At 46.4% G+C, this 20,390-nt stretch overlaps 1 protein-coding gene across 7 annotated transcripts in view; it reads right to left on the bottom strand.

Annotated features, from left to right (window-relative positions):
- Positions 1–3,361: 3,361 nt before the first annotated feature.
- The window catches only part of aplp2 (amyloid beta (A4) precursor-like protein 2), a 43,330-nt gene continuing 26,301 nt past the window's right edge, over positions 3,362–20,390 (bottom strand). The window contains exons 4-18 of one of the 7 annotated variants that reach the window (XM_027023672.3): positions 18,655–18,767; positions 16,812–17,023; positions 16,083–16,279; positions 15,726–15,893; positions 14,297–14,430; positions 14,027–14,101; positions 13,677–13,835; positions 12,975–13,103; positions 11,394–11,493; positions 9,542–9,715; positions 8,664–8,699; positions 6,779–6,861; positions 6,072–6,149; positions 5,341–5,514; positions 3,362–5,214 (exon numbers count right to left, since the gene is read on the bottom strand). In XM_027023672.3, the coding sequence (XP_026879473.2) occupies positions 5,113–5,214; positions 5,341–5,514; positions 6,072–6,149; positions 6,779–6,861; positions 8,664–8,699; positions 9,542–9,715; positions 11,394–11,493; positions 12,975–13,103; positions 13,677–13,835; positions 14,027–14,101; positions 14,297–14,430; positions 15,726–15,893; positions 16,083–16,279; positions 16,812–17,023; positions 18,655–18,767 (1,934 nt within the window). In that variant the 3' untranslated portion in view covers positions 3,362–5,112. The remainder of the gene's footprint in view (positions 5,215–5,340; positions 5,515–6,071; positions 6,150–6,778; positions 6,862–8,663; positions 8,700–9,541; positions 9,716–11,393; positions 11,494–12,974; positions 13,104–13,676; positions 13,836–14,026; positions 14,102–14,296; positions 14,431–15,725; positions 15,894–16,082; positions 16,280–16,811; positions 17,024–18,654; positions 18,768–20,390) is intronic. The other 6 variants (XM_081715998.1, XM_027023677.3, XM_027023674.3 and 3 more) reach the window with 6 other exon arrangements.

Below are 20,390 nucleotides of genomic sequence, written 5' to 3'. Positions count from 1 at the left end.
CCATCCTCAGAAGTTTCTGATCCACTTCTTTTATCAGTCAGAGGAACTCTGGCTTTCTGAACTCATGCTCATATTTACAGCAGGGTGTACAGTGTCTTCCCTCTATTTTCAAACACACAGACTGCGTACACACTCGTATTTCAGTGTGTATGTGTACTATAAGTGAATGGGTATCATCTGCCTCCCACACATGCATTCAGTCTGGTGATGAGTCACTGCAGGGTGACTCATCCCCAGGGTCCCCCCATACACTGCTCATCCCTGCCACTACACTGCCTATTCATGTTCTGAAATCGGCTTTTGACGGGTTTACATGTACATCAGTTCCTACTACAAATCAGTTAACTGATGAAACGTGGCAATAAGGGACTTCCTGCCATCATCGTCTGTCATGCACAGTGTATACTACTCATCAGACTCCACTATACAGTGAAATCACCTAACAATCTGATAGAGATCAATGTAATTCATGACAGTGCTTATAACAATGTAATTACATTCTTATTAGACCTTAATTATAAAATACGCTACCATTTTTTCCATGAGAAATGCAGAATTCTGATATTCATCCCAGAAGAGTTTAACCTCTGTTAGTGTCATGAAACCTCTTGTGGTCATAAAATCAATTGCCATTAGATCCCGATTTTGCCATGGGAGAGGCTATTTGACATGGCTCACAAAGGAACAGGTGACACACACACATGACCCAAGTTTACATGTAAATGATCTCAAAGCACTGCAATGCCAAGCAACAAATGTCATCATATAACAGTATCTGATGTGATTCTGATAGTAAAGGATCCTGTAAAGAAAAGAGCAAGTGAAAACATGGGTTGTAACAATAATGGCTCTTCATAGACAGCAGGGAACAAATAAATAAGAGGCATAAGTCCACTACATACTTGCACAACTGACCCAGAACTGACCAAACTCAGTCTCTCCTACTAGTCATATAAAGATGGAACCCTTGATGTGTATGCTATGTTTTGGTCCAGATTTTAACATCATTTTGAAAGAGCTAGATATTTAGCATCTGATTGGCTAAATTACACATGTACAGTCATATACGGCTTAATAATACCTAACGCAATGATGTTTTCGGGTCCGTCTCGATTACAAAAGATTTTAAAAGTTTTAATGATCATTACAGTTTAAAGTAGCCTTTTAAACTTAATATAAATGCTGCCAACCTCTGATGATAATTGCTTAGACATATGGGATAAGCACAAGAGCACCATCACACTGACTGGTGGAGCAGGAAAGCCCAATAAAACATGACACTGATGCTTGTTTTAAGATCAGAGAGCACTCCCTCATGCAGCTAGAGTATGCTACCTTCACACCTCAGTAGTGCGCTCCTGCCCTGTTGCTTTGAGCAGCTACACCAGTTTGGCGTATAGCGTAGGTTTGCGTTCAGGTGTCATAATGAAGTGACCCTGAGGACCTGCCAGGGTTTCGTAAGGACCCAGATACACCGTGTTTTTTTGTTTTTTTTCTGTTCCTTTGTGCTCCTTCTATGTTGCTGTTTTGATGGGTTGACCATAAATGCTCTACATTCGCACTGATGGACACTCCCAATGGTGGAAGTACTGGGAGGGTGGGGAGGTGGGAGAATAGCACTGGGACCTGTGGGCTGCAACTGGGCCCCTTACAATTCCAGTTGGGCCCTTTTCACTGGAGCTTCCACCACGCATCTATAATTCGTGAATGGATCTTTTAACAATATCCATCACCAGCCGGCCTAAATATATGCTGCTTTACATATCCTGACATTAATTTATAGGCCTATTATTCACAATACTTTACATGCAGTTAGACAAATGGATCTTAAACTGGTCTTTCAAACATGATATAGTCATAATTCAAAATCCATTCAAAAGTAATTCCATCAAAATATGTATTTTAGCATGTTAGCTAAATATGATCTATATTTTGTCACACCTCGGCTGCTATCTAGCCAGGAACGCATTCCAGAGCTCCTCAGTCTCTGTCAGTAATCACTCTCGGCCACTCTCCGAATCACCTACTTAGTAGTTATTCCCTTCTCCTGTTTTTACTTTGCTTTTTCCCACTTAAAACCCAGCAGTGCCGTAGTCCAGCGCTTCGCGTTGCAGTTTGCAAAGCTCACAAGCCGAGCTGGTTTGGACTTTCCTCCATCTGTGTGCACCTTTCAGACAAGGTCTTTATTTTACAACTAAACAACGCTGCTTTCAACCGTCACCTTCGCATCTCGCTAATGTCACATATTTATTGTGATCCAAACAGGTTGTGAGAATAAAGTTCTTGTCGTTAGTATAAAAGTACTCTGTTAGTCTAGAATGAAGACCATGTCCCCGTCAACCCCATGAAAGCACATTTACTCTGTAGCTCTAACTGATATAAATGCTTAGGTTTACATTAGACAGAGATTTGGATTGTTATGTATTCTGCGGTGCACCAGTGTTAGCCGTGAAGATGAGTAAATTCAAGCACAAAAGCAGAGCTCAGAAATGAAAAGGGAAAACCCAAGCAGTTGGCTGATCTAAACAGACTATCTAAACTGGATGCTTACTTCAGTAGACTGGAGAGACTTTATGGTTTGGCTATTCTGTCCATTGAAAATACAAGATGCAGGAATGTGGACTTGAAGTCTATCACAGAAGATTTTGGTGAATGCAAAGCACATTTCACAATCCTCATCTGAATGATTGAGCTTTAAGAGCCTTAACTTAAGGCTAAAAATAGCAAGCAAGCTCTGATTTCATTTGGCACCGGGGCACAGAAGGTCCATGTTATGCCACAGGACATGGTCCTGTTTATCCTGATAGCTTGTATTCAGCTTACTTCATCAAAATGTCCAAACATATGAGACACACGATGCTTCTCCAACCACTCTCTTACAGACCAGAAAAACAGCCGTGTAATATTGCTATTTTTCTTGCTTTCTTCAATTGTGTCCACTGGCAAAAACTAATTCAGCTTTAGTACAAATTCATTTGCTTAGCAGATGAAATATGGGTCGCTTGGCATGCAAAATGTAACAATCACCATTACAGGCACTTGTCTGTTTTCTCATTCTACTTGGACATGAGATATTTCCCAGAGACTCAGTGGGCATTTAGTGAAATGCTGTCACACTATAGCCATGGGTCTGGTTCACTACACACTTCACACATGGGGCTGGATAATACACACTATAGATAAGGGGATAGTTCACTACACACTACAACAGTATGCAAAGCTTTTACTAAGCAATGCCCATCAAAAGGGACTTGTTTATAAACAACCAACCAACAACACACAAAAAAAACAAAACCAATAACAAAAATCCACATAACTCCCTGACACACACCACACTGAGAAAGACCAAACCACGCATATGTGGAAGTAGTGAGTTTATTGATGTTTTCCGTTTGAAACCACAAAGCCATATCAACGGAAGTCTATCATGTTTTGCTACTAATATATGCATCTTATATTAGTGTCCCCTCCCCTTCCAATCAGTCCAGCAGGCAGTTGCAGGGTTCAGGATCAAAGCCATTTGAGTGCATAGAGAGTGAGTCACATACAGAAATACTGTCACAGGAAGAGGAAAGAACTTTTAAAAAAAAGAACAAACTGAAAAATATTTCATGTATCATCATATTGGATATAACAATGCACACCACAGGTTGTTCTCTTTAAAAGCCATGATTGCAACATCAATTATACAGGCATACAAAGATTACTAAGAGAGAAAACAACCCAGATGATTTTATGTTCAATTTGTTTGTGACAAGAGAGATAAACCAGTTTAGCTTTCGATGTACCAATCACTCCTTGCACAGCCTCTGGGCCGTCAGTCTGATACTGCTTACGTTGCACACACTGCAAACAACTGACCTCACAAAATCCTGGTTGGTTTAAGCAACTACCCGATTTGTTCTGCAAAATATCGCTCTCAGTGCTGATGCCAATCTGGGCCCAACCTGCAGCCTGGATCTGGAACAGTTAGCCTGAATGCTAAATTAATTAGCACCAAGTTTTACTGGGTCCAAACTACTATCGTGGGGTGTGTGTGTGTGTATGTATGTATGTATGTATGTATGTATGTATGTTTGGGGGGGGGGGGGGTTCACATGAAGGGGTTCGAGGGCTTTTATTAGATATGTCAGAGTAGAGGCCCCTGCATCTGTTCTTCATTGCTTCAGTCCACCCAAGTACCAGCTCTAAACAACAGGCACCATTTAAACAGCCTAATATGTGGCATTATCATGGTGGCCAGCAAAATCCTGTTACACTTCACCAAAAACATCCTCAGGGGTCCTGACTAATGTGAACAGATGCGTGCCCCGTGCCACAAGCATGAGCCCAGTACATGAGCAGATACAGGCCCCGTCCCACAAACTTGACAGCACCACACAAATGGACCCATCAGACTCGTCCACAAGCCTCATCACTTAAAACTCTTATCCCAGCCAGCATTTAAGCTCTGAAGAGAAAAAAAAAAAAAAAAAGAAAGAAAAAAAAAAAAAAAAAAAAAGAGGAATAGAACATCTACTTTATATTCATATATTTATATAATTTGTGTGTAATATTAAAAGAACAAAGTAAATCATTTCAGGTATCATATTTTCTTATTTTGATTCACTATACATTTAAGTTGGTACAAATAACCTTCATATACAAGCAATCGATTGAAAAGAAAAACAAGTTTGTATATCAGACAGTCATGGAACACAACGATGGCTAAAAGAAAGTGAAGTGTCTTCGTTCTGATTGTGGATTTGTTTGTATTCCTTTAAGATTTTCATGATTTGAATTGTGCTCTGAAAAATATTACTGTTTATTATAATGACAATCAAATATTGACATGTTCTGACGTCATGTACGATCAATTCACAATTAAATGTTCAAAATCATATTCCAAGTTTATAAACTTCACTACATCGCTGTTTAAAAGAAGAATGTAAAAGAACACAAGCAGAGTCCCATGATACAACAGTAGCAGTATTAAACAATTGGGTTTTTTCATTTCTTAATGAACAAGAATATGTACTTCTGATGCAGGAAATGATCTAAAGAGCAGTTTTATTATTGGTCAGTAGTACAATCACCCTTCCACAGCCCTCTGTCACCCCCTGATGGCACAGGCTAGATCTGCAGCTGTTCCAGGTATTTGTAGGTGGGGTTCTCATAGCCATGGTTTTGCATCTTGTTCAGGTGACGCTCCTCGGGACTCAGCATAGGGTCCACCTGTCACAAAGCCACTCATTACATTCTCATCATATTACCTTTTTTTCCCCCCTTACATACTATTACAAATGGCAAGTGTGTCAGTTCTCTAGCTGTGGCAGGTGTGTGTGTGTGTGTGTGTCTCACCTCCACAATGCCGTGGCTAATGGTGCCATATTGTCTCTTTCTCAGCAGGACCAGGCTGATCACAATTACAGTTGCTATGGCGACTGCAATAACCAACAGGCCAATCAGAGCACTGCTCCCATAACTAAACTCCGCCCGCAGGGGGTGTAGTGTCTCCTGGTCACCTCCTCTAAACTGTAAGAGAAGAGACAATCCACAGGCCCATGAGCCTCAGAGCATGACCTAAAGCACACAGAAACACAAACTTCTCACAAAAAACGAATAACACAACCTTTACATCTCCACCAGGGCTGGCACTGTGGGATGATATGTCAAATCTATTATGCACACTGTATCGGATAGTGAGGCACTGCTGGATTCTTATAGGGTCAAAAAACCCTATGATAACCTACGAGGGCAGAGGAATGGGAGATGGAAATGCATGCAGAGAGAACGGAGGTGACCCATCGCAGGCCCTTCTTGAGCATCCTGGGCTTGTGGCTGAGGTTATGGAGATGAGCTCGGATAATGTGTAGGCTACATTCCCATGCAGTCACACAAGGACCCAAACACATGCGGCGCACTCCAACGTGGCTCTCGGCGCACATCACGGATTTCCAGGCTGCCGTCTGCTCAAAGCTACATCATCAACAGAACTGATCGGTTCCCTGGATTTGCCCCTGAAGCCTACCGTCATAGACTGCAAATGTTTCCAGTTCCACCCAGTGGCCACTGGAGGGCAGTATACTCACCCGAGGATCAACATTCAAAACGCTGACTTTCTCAGCACTGTAAATCACTTCTTTAACATCCAATGTCTCATCAATCACCTGTCAACACAGACAGGGCAGCCACAGTTACTCACTCTGGCAGTATGAGTGAGAGAGTAAGTGGGTGAATGTTTGTGTGTAAGCACACGTGTGGGAGTGGTGGGGAGAGTGCATACGTGTGCGTGCGGTGCAGGTGCATGTGAGAACAGCAAAACCAAGCAAACTAATGTTGGATATGCTGGGAGCAGTTAGCACACACCAATAGTGTGTAGTCCAGACAATAGTGTGTGTCCTCATTAATACATCAACGCCTACAGCCGAACATGGCGAGCTGGAAGAAACCAGGGTGTAACTGAGGACAACTTGACAATTCATCACTCAGGTCTACACTGAGTACGAATGATGAAAGGTTCGTGTGCTTTCAGAAAGAGAAGCGTGAGCGAGCACTCTTCTGAATTTCTCCACACGATGCCAGGCATGCATGCACACGGCGGCGGCGGCAGGGGGTGGGGGGTGAGGGGTCATGCAGCTGGTCCCATTACTCCTGGGTCTTTGGTACAGACCCCAACAAGCTGGGTGCAGGAACATGACGGGGAACCCAAGCAAATGAGGCCGGGGCTAGGGTTAAGGTTAGACCGAGGGTCCTGGGGCTAGGGTTAAGGTTAGACCGAGCGTCCTGGGGCTCTTACCACATGGTCGTCAATTTGGTTCTTGCTGTTGATGATCCTCTCCTCAGCTCCAATCAAGCCATCCACACTATTCATCCCTGAGCCTGTGACCAGAACACAATAGCACAGTCAGTCAGTCACACGCACACAGTCTTGTGCGTGCACACAGACATCCATTTGCGGATTGTGGGTGTGTGTTTTCCTACACTTGTACTGACTGGGTCAGTCACAGCAAATATGACCCAGATTTCTTTGAACGGCACACACCACAGTTGGACGTCCAATTATCGATAAACAAAATTCATTTTTTGTTTGTTTGTTTGTTTTTCTGATGTTTTCTAGCACATTTAACTAAATAGGAATATTAACAAGAACATCCTGTTTTCACACCACACACCCTCCCTCCTACACTAAACCTAAGAACTTCACAAGGTCAGAGATGGGTGATATTATAATTCCAAAATATCTGCAATGCTCTGTACTATACACCAAGAATATAAAACAAACTATAAGACCACTGAGCAAGTTAATTAGAACGTACAGCCAAACCAGCGCCAAAGTATCCGTCCCAAAATGAAAACCCACACGCGTGTTTGAAGAGGAAGACTGTCCTGTCTACAAAAGCAACAGTCAGTATGCCGCACAATAAAACCAGAACCCACTGCTATCATATGGGTCATAACACCTCAGTCTCGTACACTATGAGAGCTTAGTCGTGACACTGTGAAGGAGTAAAGGTGTAAAAACCTAGACCCAACTCAGCTAGTGCCAAGGAGGCATCATGGTTCAGATATCCCACAGCAATACTTCGGTTGGATGGGGGGGGGGGGGGTTTGTAGGATTTTAGTGCGGTGCCATTTTAGCGATACTCTTCTTTGCTCGCTGCTTCTCTTCTCCTCTGGCCTCTCTGTGCCGCGGATGCGTCTGAGTGAGCTTCGTTTCAGTTCCTTCCCTCAAGACATTCCCTACGCCCTCCTGTACTTGGCAAGTACTCGGTCTCCATTACACTCAGGTCCGTTCTCCCGAGGGAGAACGCCAGCAGTGAGTCTGGGAGCCCCAGCGCATAACCGCACACAGATAAACACAAATGGCGCTCAAAATATACTGAGGGGGTAGGACGCCTGCCTGCGAGCGGGAAACGCGGGATCCAATCATTCCGCCATGGCTGGATTTCTTGATGTACGGAAGGGAAACAGGGTGGTGGTTAATCCGGAGCGCTGGGGGACATTTAGCTCAGGTTGTGAGGGCGACATATGCAAGTACGTCGGGAAGCAACAATTTTACACCTGGCCGCAGGCTTTTGGGCACCCTAACGGCACTGCTGGTGACAGGCTGCTAAATCAGACCACTCCTCCCAGCTGGAGAAGGGTAGCGACAGGGAGACAGAGTAGGAGAATAATTAACTAAAGCACTTCAGCAAATTGATGCTGAAAGCCTGTGGGCAGAGAGCCCGACTTTGGCAGAAAAGGAGCTGACAGTGACGTTTCCTGCCAGCCTGCCACTGTGATGGCCATGATGCTCGACGCTGCCTCTCTACCGCCCCTCTGCTGCGCCCCCGGTGCCCCGGCTGCTCCATGCTGCTCCTGCTGCCACCCAGCAAATTAGCTTTACAAAGGTGAGCACGGGCAGCCAGGCACGTTCTCTCCACAGGGAGTGACTCAGCAAAGGAGTACCGAGATGGCTGACGAGAAAGACAAGACAGCAAAAAAAAAAAAGGAGGCGGGCTTGGGGGTGAGAGAGTGGAAACCTTACTCACGTAGGAAAAGAGAGGGAGGGTTCGGAGATGAGCACACCACGGAACAGATGTTAGGGTTGCAGAGGTTGGTGTGAGAGCGAGAGCGAGAGCGAGAGAGAGCGAGAGAGAGAGCGCAAGAAAAGCGAAGGTGAAGCAGCCACACAGACCCACCTTTCTTGAAGGTTCGCAGGGGTTCAGAGAGATCGCCTAGGCATTGCGCACAGGCACAGGAGGAAGAAAGAGAAAAAGATTGGCACAGGAAAAAAAGAAAAGAAAAAAAAGAGAGAGAAACCCGGGTGAGCAGAGGAACAGTGAGGGTGGAACAGGCTGTGGAGAATAACGGAAAGAGGTGACCTGCTGGAAGCTTCCGGCACAAAAACCAACTCATTAAATAAAGAAAACCAAGAGCAGAGGGGAGGAGGGGCCTAAATTAGCCTGGTGGGAGCAGAAACGCTCCAGGGGGTCAAAAGATTTTATGTTTGTCTGATTTTTTCTTTAATTCAGTTCTTGTAATTTGCGGAGCAATTATCCCTGGCGTTCGGCTGCTTTTTTTTCTTTTTTTTTTTTCTTTGGACTGGCCGGCCGCCGGTCAGGCAGACGGGGGTTTCTCAAAATGCCTTGGCATTGAGTGACGACCCAGCAGGGTTCAAGCTAGCAGTGCCACACTCCCTCCCTCACAGCCAACACTGCAAAAACCCTGCATTCTGCCATCCTAAATGCCCCTTAGTGATGGGGGAACTGTGTGCTGCTTTAAACTCGCATTCCCATTAACAGAACTCCGTATAGCACCCCATTTAAAGTACACTGACTGACGTGACAGAAATGCTACAATATAGTTTCATCTCATCGTGGTTGTTTAAAAAGAAAAACTGCTTAGGAATTCAATCAGTAGTATGAAAGGTCTAGCTGAAAGGCACCCATAACCCCGGTCTCTCTCTGCATTCCCTACAATCTGTCATACGAGCTGCACTGTATAAGAGTGAGCCTCAGCTGTAAGCAAAATTCACACAAATGGCCAGAAGGGGGCGATGTTTGGAGTAGGCGCTCACCCTCAGGTTCAGGCCCTGAGCCTAGGGAGGAAACCTGGAAAGGGCGGAAGGGTTTGCCCTCAAACGCTGGTACCTCCACAATTTCCTCAGAGGAGACGGTGACGTCAGGCTGAGACTCAGAGATAGAGGACAGGAACTGGTCCATATCCGCCTTCTGCTCCAGGAGAAGATCATCTGAGAGGGACAGTGAGGGTAAGAAGAGAAATAAAGCAAAGCTCAGCGAGACCCCAATGGCCAAGAGCAGTAGGGTAGAATGAGGAGAGGAGACATCAAAGGCACTTCCATTCATGCAGCTATTGTAAGAGGGACGAGAGAAGAATAACTGAGACGAGCTAAACCCAGTGACGGAGCTATAACGGAGATTAGCTAAATCCAGTGAGCTATGACTGAGACGAGCTAAACCCAGTGACAGAGCTATAAGGGAGATTAGCTAAATCCAGTGAGCTATGACTGAGACGAGCTAAACCCAGTGACAGAGCTATAAGGGAGATTAGCTAAATCCAGTGAGCTATGACTGAGACGAGCTAAACCCAGTGACAGAGCTATAAGGGAGATGAGCTAAATCCAGTGAGCTATGACTGAGACGAGCTAAACCCAGTGACAGAGCTATAAGGGAGATGAGCTAAATCCAGTGAGCTATGACTGAGACGAGCTAAACCCAGTGACAGAGCTATAAGGGAGATGAGCTAAATCCAGTGAGCTATGACTGAGACGAGCTAAACCCAGTGACAGAGCTATAACTGAGATGAGCTAAACCCAGTGAGCTATAACTGAGACGAGCTAAACCCAGTGATAGGGCTCTAATTAATATTAGCTAAACCAAGTAAGAGACCTGTTACTGAGATGAGCTAAACCTGGTGAGATATCATGGCTGTAACACCATGATCGTAAATCTTCCCCTGCAGCCCTGACTGGTGCCTGCACTGATACAGGGTTGTTTGACACACGCAGGACGTCGGCGAGTCTCGGCCAGACCCAGTTCTGTCAGCCCTGTATACACCTTTCATCTGTGGCACCCCACCCTACTGTCACCCCCGTCACTAACCAGTTACAAAAGATGGAAAGGTGGAATTTGCTGAAAGGAAAGGCAAATGGCTTCTGCTATGGCATACAAAGGAGAGACCGCCACAGGACACGCATTCAGTTTAACGTCAGTGCATTCCATTTCCATGTGTGTGCCTGTGTGTGAGGAGTTTCTAAGACAAAAGTGACAAAGACCGGCTCCATGAGACTAAAAAAAAAAAGAAAAAGAAAAGACAGAGAGAGGAGAGAGACAGACCTAGAGAGGGAGAGCAGAAGAGGGCAGGAGAGGCATTCAGGCATGTGTGATCAGAGTGCCAATGCTCTCATCTCTTTTAAGCGGATGTAATCATGGCTGTGTGAGCGTACTCCTCTGCAGAGCCGTACAGGTGTCTGACTGGGCTCTGTGGGGAGTTTGTGTTAGTCTTTAGGGAATGAGGCATTAGAGACCAGACTAGAAACACTCCCATTAGCATCACACGCAGCAGACAAGGTGGCATGTGTCGTCGTTGTGGCCAGTAGGGGCTCAGCTGAAACTCCATCTGCAGAGTGGAATAGTGCAGCTGCACACTGGCTGCCACCTTCACTCTCACTCGTTTATCTGCACACTCCCTGCACCTTCACTCTCACTCGTTTATCTACACTCCTTCCACCTTCACTCTCTTGCACTCATTTAATTGCACACTCCCTCCTGCAATTTAAAACCATTGCTCCTTCATTCCTTTTGCAATTCAGTGCACACACACCCTCACACAAACACACCTACCCACCCACACAGCCACATACCCAGCCAGAAACCACACATACCACACACCCAAACACGCACACTCACCGATCTCATCTTGGATCTCGTCGGCGATGTAGGGCACCTTATACAGCAGAGACAGGCTCTGATTCAGTCTCTCCTCAATAACACGAAGGTGGGTCATCACCTAGGCAACACACGCACAAACACTTGACCTTCAAGCAAATGAAGACCAACAAAGCATGCATGATGCAGACCCAAAGACCTGACTTCCACTTTGATCTCCCTACACTAACCGTGGTTTCACTAGAAATGTGTTTTTAGTGCCTGTTAGATATTAGCCGCTTCAAAGTTTACACAGTCAGAACTTGGACAAAGACCGTGTTACCTGTAGTATAGACCACTGCAAGACTGTCTGTGTGTGTGTGTGTGTGTGTGTGTGTGTGTGTGTGTCCAGCCCAAGACGTTTCATTTTGCTTTCTTCACCCTCATATCCTCCACTCGTCTTGACCTGGAAATATTTTCAAACTGGCTAATTTAAGTCCTGCCCTAGTGATAAAGGTCACTCACAGAGGAAATTGAGCTCTCTTTCTGATGTCCCCATCAGTGTGGGGGCAGTCCAGCAAATGCGGAAGAGAATTACACCCTCGGACCCCCACACGACAAGTTATGCGAAACTCCAACCTGTCTCTCAACATCACTACATACTGTGGGGGAGGAATGGAGGAAATCCCACTGAAACGCAGTGTGTGTGTGGAAAACCACGCCTGTTCCTTTGTTGTTACATTTGCATGCAATACTAATAAACCAACAGCAGATGGCACATAAGAGTCTATAAAAAGGAAAGAAATTAAAAAGAAAAACAAAACAAAACGCCACTTCTCACAGCTTCACCAGACTACCTCGCACAACTAACACACACTGAGCACATGACCAACCCCCTTTATACAGGAGTCCATTCCGCAGTGGGCGTAAGGGTCATTGGCCATTGGAGCAGTACTGCTGCCTCAGCATAGCTCAGCTAAGCAGCGTTGAGACAGGATCAGGTCAACGAGACCTTCTCGAGTCCTCACCCAACATATACACACCCAACACACCCACACACGTGAAGCAAACGCATGGTTACACCCCAAAATCTTTTGACCGTATGCTCGCCATTTTCACCTTGCAGACAGAGAAAGCGTTTTTCCCAAACCCATGTTAAACCTGTCAGACCAAACCAGCACAGCTAGAAACAAACCTTTCTGCGCAGATGTGGGAATAAGATGGAAATGGTCCCTCAGTTAAACATGAACCAAAGCAGGGAAATAAAAAAAGCTATAAACCTAAACTATGTGCCATAAACTTCAACTCTGTCTGATCCTTATAAGTGGGGATCTCTTGCTTTGACTGTCACATCCCACAGCAACGCTCCACGAAGACTGAGGTTCATTTAGAATTCTGTAATTTCTGTCCCATAATGGAATCTTTAAAACAGCAAAGTTAGGTGAAACATTACACAACAGAGCAAACACACGCACGGGCATTGTGGGTGTGTGACTCAAAGGCAGGCATTGTTTTTGAGAGCGTGCACGTGTGCATGTCTGTGCGTGCATGTGTACGCTCATGTGCGTGCATGTCTGTGCGTGGGCATGTATGCGTGCGTGCATGCACGTGCGCAGGGCTGACCTGGGACTTCATCTGCGTGGCCTTCTCTGGGTCCACTGACAGCACGTGCTGGTAGTGGCGGATGGTGTGTTGGCGGTCCTTGTTCTCTGCACGCACGTAACGCCTCAAAGCCTGCAGGATCCGGCGGGGCTGGACGAAGAGAGAGGGGGATAAGGGGGGGGGGGGGGGGGGAAACCAAGTTAAGACAAAATTAAGAGAGAAAAAAAGATGTGAAAAGGGAAATTAATGAACTGGCGCCCGTGTCCAGTGGATGACCGACGCCGTGTCTCTCGTCGCACAAGGACCCGAGCACGGCTGGACTTCAGGTTACGCATGGCTGCGTTTTACACAAAGCAGTCTGATACCGTGCGGTGGGTGCGGGGCTGAGAGCTAACGCCTCAGATGACCAACTAATGAAGTGATGGAAGGGCATGACATCATCGTGATGTTGAGCTGGGGTTTGGCAGCCCTTGCAAAATGACACGAGGGGAATATTTAGATCCCTTCGGATGCAGACTTGAACACACACACACGAAAACATGTAATCCCTGGGGTTCAGCGGTGTTTTAGTATTAGGAAGAATCTGGAAAACATCCAGACCACCTGAAACCGCAGATCACACGCTGTGCTGGGTGTGTGCGCGTGTTCGTCCGTGCGTTTCTGCACACACACGCGTGCGTGCATGTTTGGGTGCGGGAATGTGCGAGTCTTTGCGGATCTCACCTTGGGTGGGTCAGCCTGCAAGGCGGCGAGGTAGTTCTCCAGGGCGAAGCGGCGACGGTCGTTAAGCATGGCCTCCACCCGTGCCAGGTGGGTCTCCACCAGCTGCTGCTTCTCACTGGCTGCCTCTTCTTCTAGAGACTCCACCATAGCCTGGAAATGCTGCAGTGAGAGACAGAGATGGTTCTGTTTCCTTTTGTACTGTGCGTTTTAGCGCTGGGTATTCCAGTGGGCAGTCCTGCAGTGGTCAGGTTCTTAACCGCTTTTTAACCGCTATAAACAACAGTACCCAGATCAGTGTCTGCGGATTTGTCCAAGAGCTGTGATGGCAGCATCTGCAGTAAAACCAGTACCTGGATCAGCATCTGTCTCTCAGCTTTGGGCAGGTTCTTGGCCTGACGCTCCGCCTCTTCCCACTCCTTCCTTACCTGCCCCGGAGATATAAACACACAGGACAGAGGTCAGGAGATCAGCCAGGGGAATATGGAAGAAGGTGGTAGATTAAACGCAGACTTCAGAACAGAACAACGAGCTCAAAAGCCAAAAACGTTCACCACATCCGCCCATCCACCTCGTATCTCGCTCTCTCCTTTTTCTTTACTTTCCTCTCCCTCCCTCCTCACCCTCTCCATGCGGTTACGGTGTCTGATCTCCAGCTGCTCCTTGGCCTTCTGGAAGCGGCTGTGCTCCTTGTCGTCGGCCGGGGTCTCGAAGTAGACGTCCACGTCGTCCGTGGGCTGCGGTGTTGGGAGCACTGCTGCGGGAAGGCAAAGCGGCGCCAAAGTCAAAGACAAACGGGTTCACATGGCACTTTTACGACACGCTTCTGTGTCCAGGGGTCCAGATCCCTAATGAGCAAGACGGAGGTGACAGCGGCGAGGAAAAGTTCGCTGGGGGGGGGATTGACCACCGCGTAACACCGCACACACCCACAAAGCGGCAAAGAGATACAGGTGTGTATGCAAACATACTTAGAGAGAGAGAGACACGGTTAGAGAGATGGGCAGCAAGGCAGAGGCGTGTTTGGGAAGAAAGGAGCGAAGCGGCCTAAAAAAAGAAGTGAAGCCAATCCCACACAGGGCGAGCCTGTGCGCGTCTCCGCCCACTCCTCCTCTGCTGCACGAGACGTGCCCAAGACCGTCCGACAGAGACACAGCTGTGCTCTCGTTACTCCGCCCCCTTCCCTCAGGCCCCACCCCACTTCCTCTCCTTCGCCTCGTCTTTTTGTCCATCACACTCTCCCTCACCGCCCCGCCGTCCCTCAGCTTCCTCCCCTCCTCTTCCTCCCCTCCCCCTGTCTTCCACTTCTCCAGTCTCTAAGATAGACAGAGACTAGGTTCTGGTTGCCAAGGGATACTGCAAGAGAAGATGGGTTTATCTACAACTCAAGAAGGCAAGATCAGTGTGGCTGGCTGACAGTGAAATCCCATATTCATGTTGATTTGAAGTCAACCATCTGTGCTAGCAAGCACAGAAAATCAGACAGAAAACCACGACCTCAACACGGGCGCACCTCACATACGCCTCCCTGTGTTGCCACGGGAACCAAGCCTCAATACAAACAGAATCCTGAACATGGTGAAGATAGATGGGTTATACAGCCGACTAACAGCTTAAAAGGCAGAGAGGTTAGCACATCGACAGATGGATTAAAACTCAAGAGTTAGAACTACGACAGGGCACTTAAAACTTAAACAGGCAGGTTAGAACACAAACGCATACACACGGGTGATAACTCAGATGGGTCAGAACGCAGACAGACGCAGGAGTAAGGGGACAGACACGTGGCGTGGACAGCCTTTATCAGGCAACCACAGGGTCATCTTCAAAGGTCATAGCCCTCTGTCAAAAAGACAGACTTCTCCCAGACAGTCCCTCAGCAATAAGAGATTTCTGTGCACATGTGTAGGAATATATACACCTTCCCTCTACTATAGTGTGTGTGTGAAACCCAAGACCTATGACAGCTTTAATGCACTTTTCCTTGCACTGGGCCTACACGGCAGCCCTGTGCTCGCAACAGACAAGGTGAGGGGCTTGGCAGGGACTTACTGAGACGTTTGCACACGGCCATGCAGTACTCCTCGGAGTCGAAGTTGTTGCGGTTGCCGGCGCAGCCTCCGTAGATGAAGCGCACACACTTCCTCTGGCGCATGTCGAAGTGCCAGCGAGGCATGGAGGCGCGGCATGGGCCCGTCTCCGCCTCCAGGGAACACACCGCTAACACAGGGGAGGGGGCGCGCAGTTAAGAGTCTCCAGTGACCAGGGGTCGGCACTCAAAAAAAATAAAAAGTCCCTCTGCTCTCTCTACTCTCTGAAGCCACATAAATCAAGGCGCCTCAGCTAATGTGTTAACGGCAGCTGATGCTGTGTGTTCCGTAGCAGAGACGAAGCTAAAGCCTCGCTAACCTTTGACCTCCTGAAGGGACTTCTCGGTGTCCTGGATCTCGGCAGCAGCTTTGTCGTTCTTCTCATCTTTCTCATCGCTGTCTCGGTCTTCCTCTTCATCCTCATAGACGTAGCGGTACTGCTCGTCATCATCTTCGTAGTCCAGCTCCTCTGCCGAGTCGGCCTTTGCTGTCGGCTGGTCTTCTGCTGCCTTCTCACTGTGGGGGAGGGCGGGGAGGAGTCACGATTCTGTCTTAGTAAACAATAAAAATAACTTCATCTGCGATTTATTGTGGCCAAGAAAAACGAAGTAAAAACAAAAGAAAGTTAAAAACACTAGATGGGGAAAGAGAGAGGGATACAAAAAGGAGAGATAAAGGAGGACAGTAGAAAGTGGGAAAGGTAGAGAGAGAGGAGAGATACACAGGCATGAAGGAGCATGAAGGGTGGGGGATGACTTATGAAACACTAGCTCCTGGTGATGAGGTCACTGATCTGGCACTCATTCATCTTTATTCGCACACACACACACACACACACACACACACACACACACACACACACACACACACATAAAATGTCACTATACACAGCTTAAGATATCCATGTCTTTTGCACATCAATACAGTTTGTGCACGCACACCTCCCCCACTTTAATCATGTGTTAGAACTCCAGGAAGAATCTATCAGGGAATAAATGACGTATTCAGCTCCTAGTTCCAGTCACACGGCAATAGCAATGAAGCTTACCTCTCCTCCACTGCATCGTCTTTCTCCTGTTCCTTGTCCACCTCGTGCTGATCTTCATCCTCGTCTTCCTCAGTGGAGTGTGTGGCACCTGGGACGGGCTCCTCAGGCCGGGTGGAAGGACAGCACACGTACTCTGTGCCGTGGAACTTGTCGATACCGCATGGCAAAAGCATGCCATAGCTATGCACCTCCATGTTGCTCTTAGAGCAGGCCTGGGATACACACACACACACACAGAGAGAGAGACAGAGAGAGAGAGAGAAAGAAAGATCAGAGCACACAGAGACAGAGAGCGATCAGAGCTCACAGGTCTCTTCAATGAGCAGCACTCCAATCAGCTATATGTTAGCAGGAGCTGGAGATTTAAGATCCATAATTACTCTGCAATTACCCATTTAGTTTAATAACCCAACTACAGCGATGTGGAAAGGAGGAGTGGAAACACCTTGTTTATGAAAATAAATACTTCAGAGTGAACATGTTTCAAAATCAGTCACCAGCAGAGATTTGGGGATGTAAAAAGCAGCTTTTACAATGCCTGAGGCATAATCCTGTTGAAGTGTTGCTGTACGTAAATATTGCACAACATGTTGCCTTGGAAAGAGTGATGACTTGATAGTGGCAGTGGCACGAGGGAATGTTCTCAGCCTGTCCGAGCTGTTTGCTTGTTGCATTGTTAAGGCTGGACACGAGTCTGAATTTTTGTTTCAGAGCTGGAATTGTAATATGTACTTTTTTAGTACTTTAGGAGAGAACACCTTAAGCCAGGCTGTAGTTTTCCTTCCCCCAGATGAAGGAAGGGCGGTCAGAGGGCCAAGGTTCACCACTGCATTTGTGCGTCTGGTGTACGTGTGAACTCTCAAATGAATGTGCGTGAGTGTGAGCGCCTCTGTGCATGAGTGTGTGTGCACACGCGTACGAGTGTGCGTTTGTGTGTGAAAGCAGTGTTTCTGTTAGCAAGCTGTGTGTGTGTGTGTTGGAGTGTGTGAGTGAGCAGTGTGCATGATAGTGAGCAGTGCAGTGTGTGCGCAGTTTATGAGGCCTGTTGAAGTGCCCAGGATCAGCAGCATTAATCTGATTATCAGGGTGAAATGAGAGAGAGAGAGAGAGAGAGAGAGAGAGAGAGAGAGAGAGAAACACAGCACTTTCTCTGCCATTGTAAAAATTCACACAGATTTGCCCAAATTTCACAGTAGAACTGAAAAGTATAATCCCAAATTTTTCAATTCTCCCACAATCTAAAATATTACAAACTTGGAGAAAAAAAAGCAGAGTAATGCACTCTACACTAGTACACCCATTAGTTTACTTACACACATACACACACACACACACACACACACACACAGCATCTCACTGTATATAAATACTAGCTATACTGTTAATAGATTTAATGTCATTACTGATTGTTTTACCTAGTTTATTATAATTTGTGAAAAATTTCCTTTTATTATTTTGTTATTCATGACTATTACAACCATTACTGTCATCACTGATCTAAAACATTATTGTCATTTCCATTACATGTTCATTTCCAAACCCCATTTGCTTTGGCAAAATTGTACCTAATACAGTCATGCCAATAAAGCTATCCTGAATTGAAAACTCAATTGAACTGGAGGGGCGGAGACAGAGCAAGTAAGTGAGGGAGGGAGAGGGAGAGAGAGAGGAGGGGGGTCAAAAGATGAAAGAATGAGGAATGTAGATGCTTCAGCAAGTGTCTATACAGTAACAGGAATAACTATGACATTCAGGAATCTGTCAGTAACACTCCTCCCCCATGCTCCTTGGATGCCAGTATCCAAGCTGTAGTGGTGTGGTGTATTCAGGAAGCATGGCTTACCTCCTTGGCTACTCCGTGCCACTGTTGATGGCTGACACAAAGGTCCATGCGTTCTTTGTGGAAGAATTTGCACTTCTCTGGAACCAGGAGGACATCACTCACAAACTCCCCGACTGCAGACACACACATACATGTATATGCATATATGTGCATGCACGGGCACAATATCAGTCAGCTTCAGTGCTTACTAAATACCAAGGCATAGTACCAATTTCTAATAAGATTAATGGGATTATTAAGGAGTTATGAGGAAAAACAACAACAACAACAACAACAACAACAACAACAACAACAACAACAACAGAGCACAGAAACTCATCCCCACACAGTAAAAACACCAGCGCACACTCATCCCTACACAACAAAAATAAAATGGCTCAGTAACTCATTCCCATACAGTGAAAAACACTTCAGCTCAAGAACTCATCACCACACACATTTCGTATTTTCTTATGATGGAATCACACACACACACACACAATGGGTCAGGAAATTACACATCACCAGCTGACTCCCTACACACAACTATGCATGAAATTAACTCAGAAAACCAATCTCTGCAAGTAAAATGCACCATTATGTGACTCAGTGTGGGAGCTAAATAGCACCTGCTATTGGCCTGTGTCCATCAGGCACTCAGGACAATACGGGCAATGTGAAGAATCATCCACCTACTGACCATATGGAGAAGACACATTGGAGGTAGAACTGAGGACTGACCTCAGACCAGCTGGGAGGGCAATGTGACCAGAGAGACAGAGACTCTCACTCTCAGAGATGATGGGGTGAGAGAGGAGGCAGTTCAGGAGCCTGGAGGACAGGGGAGGGAGGCGTGTGAGTGGAGCAGGAGGAGCAGGAGGAGGTGGGTAAAGCATAGAGAGGAACAGGCGGTGGTGAATGCAAAAAGAGCCCATTTACTCTTCACCACAAAAAGCCAAAAATCCAAATCACAGGGGGGAGAGAGACAGAGACAGAGAGAGAGAGAGAGAGAGAGAGAGAGAGAGAGAGAGAGAGAGAGAGAGAGAGAGAGAGAGATGGGAAAGAAGCAGTGTTTTGGAAAATGAGAAGGTTGAAGGAAGAGGCTGAAAATAGCAGCACACAGCTGCTCATCCCCCCCCGCCAGTCTCATTTTACTGTGGGAGATTTGTGGGGTATTTATACTGACATGTACTGTAGTACTGTAGAACAATACTATGCCAAAACTTAAACCAAACCGTGACCTTAACCTTAACCACCCCCCCACACACACACCTACCCCACCCTGTTCTGACCTGGCATAAACAAGCCCTATAGCACATCAAAAACAATGCCTGGTCTGTGTCTCCATCCCAAAGCTTCACTCCCACATGTGTTAACACAAACGCTGCCAACTCTGACGCAAACTCTGTGGCTTCATTCTGTACACCACTGTAACAACCCTGGCAGTGCACATGGAGTCTGGAGGCTTTAACTCCAACCTCGCAATAGTAACGAACATTCAAACGGGAGGTAAACCAGCTACTGGAGCCAGACACTCTATTCATAAGGTCTTAAGCTTATTAACCATGTCTGTGAAGGATCCACAACACAGCCCAACTGTCCTTGCTCTACACTCCATTATCTAGCCAAGGTGAATGTGTTTTAGGCAAATTTTGTCTTTATATAAAAAAAATAAATAAATATAAAAACCTTTTTTTTTTTTTACATAAAACAATTATAAATATTCACATGTATATTAAACAGTGTTCTTAATCTTG

This window comes from Electrophorus electricus, chromosome 6, assembly GCF_041902795.1.
Source record: "Electrophorus electricus isolate QZ-2024a chromosome 6, ASM4190279v1, whole genome shotgun sequence".
In the NCBI taxonomy this organism is placed as follows: Eukaryota; Metazoa; Chordata; class Actinopteri; order Gymnotiformes; family Gymnotidae; genus Electrophorus; species Electrophorus electricus.
The sequence above is the reverse complement of the archived record's forward strand: the minus strand, read 5'-3'. Positions and strand labels throughout refer to the sequence as shown.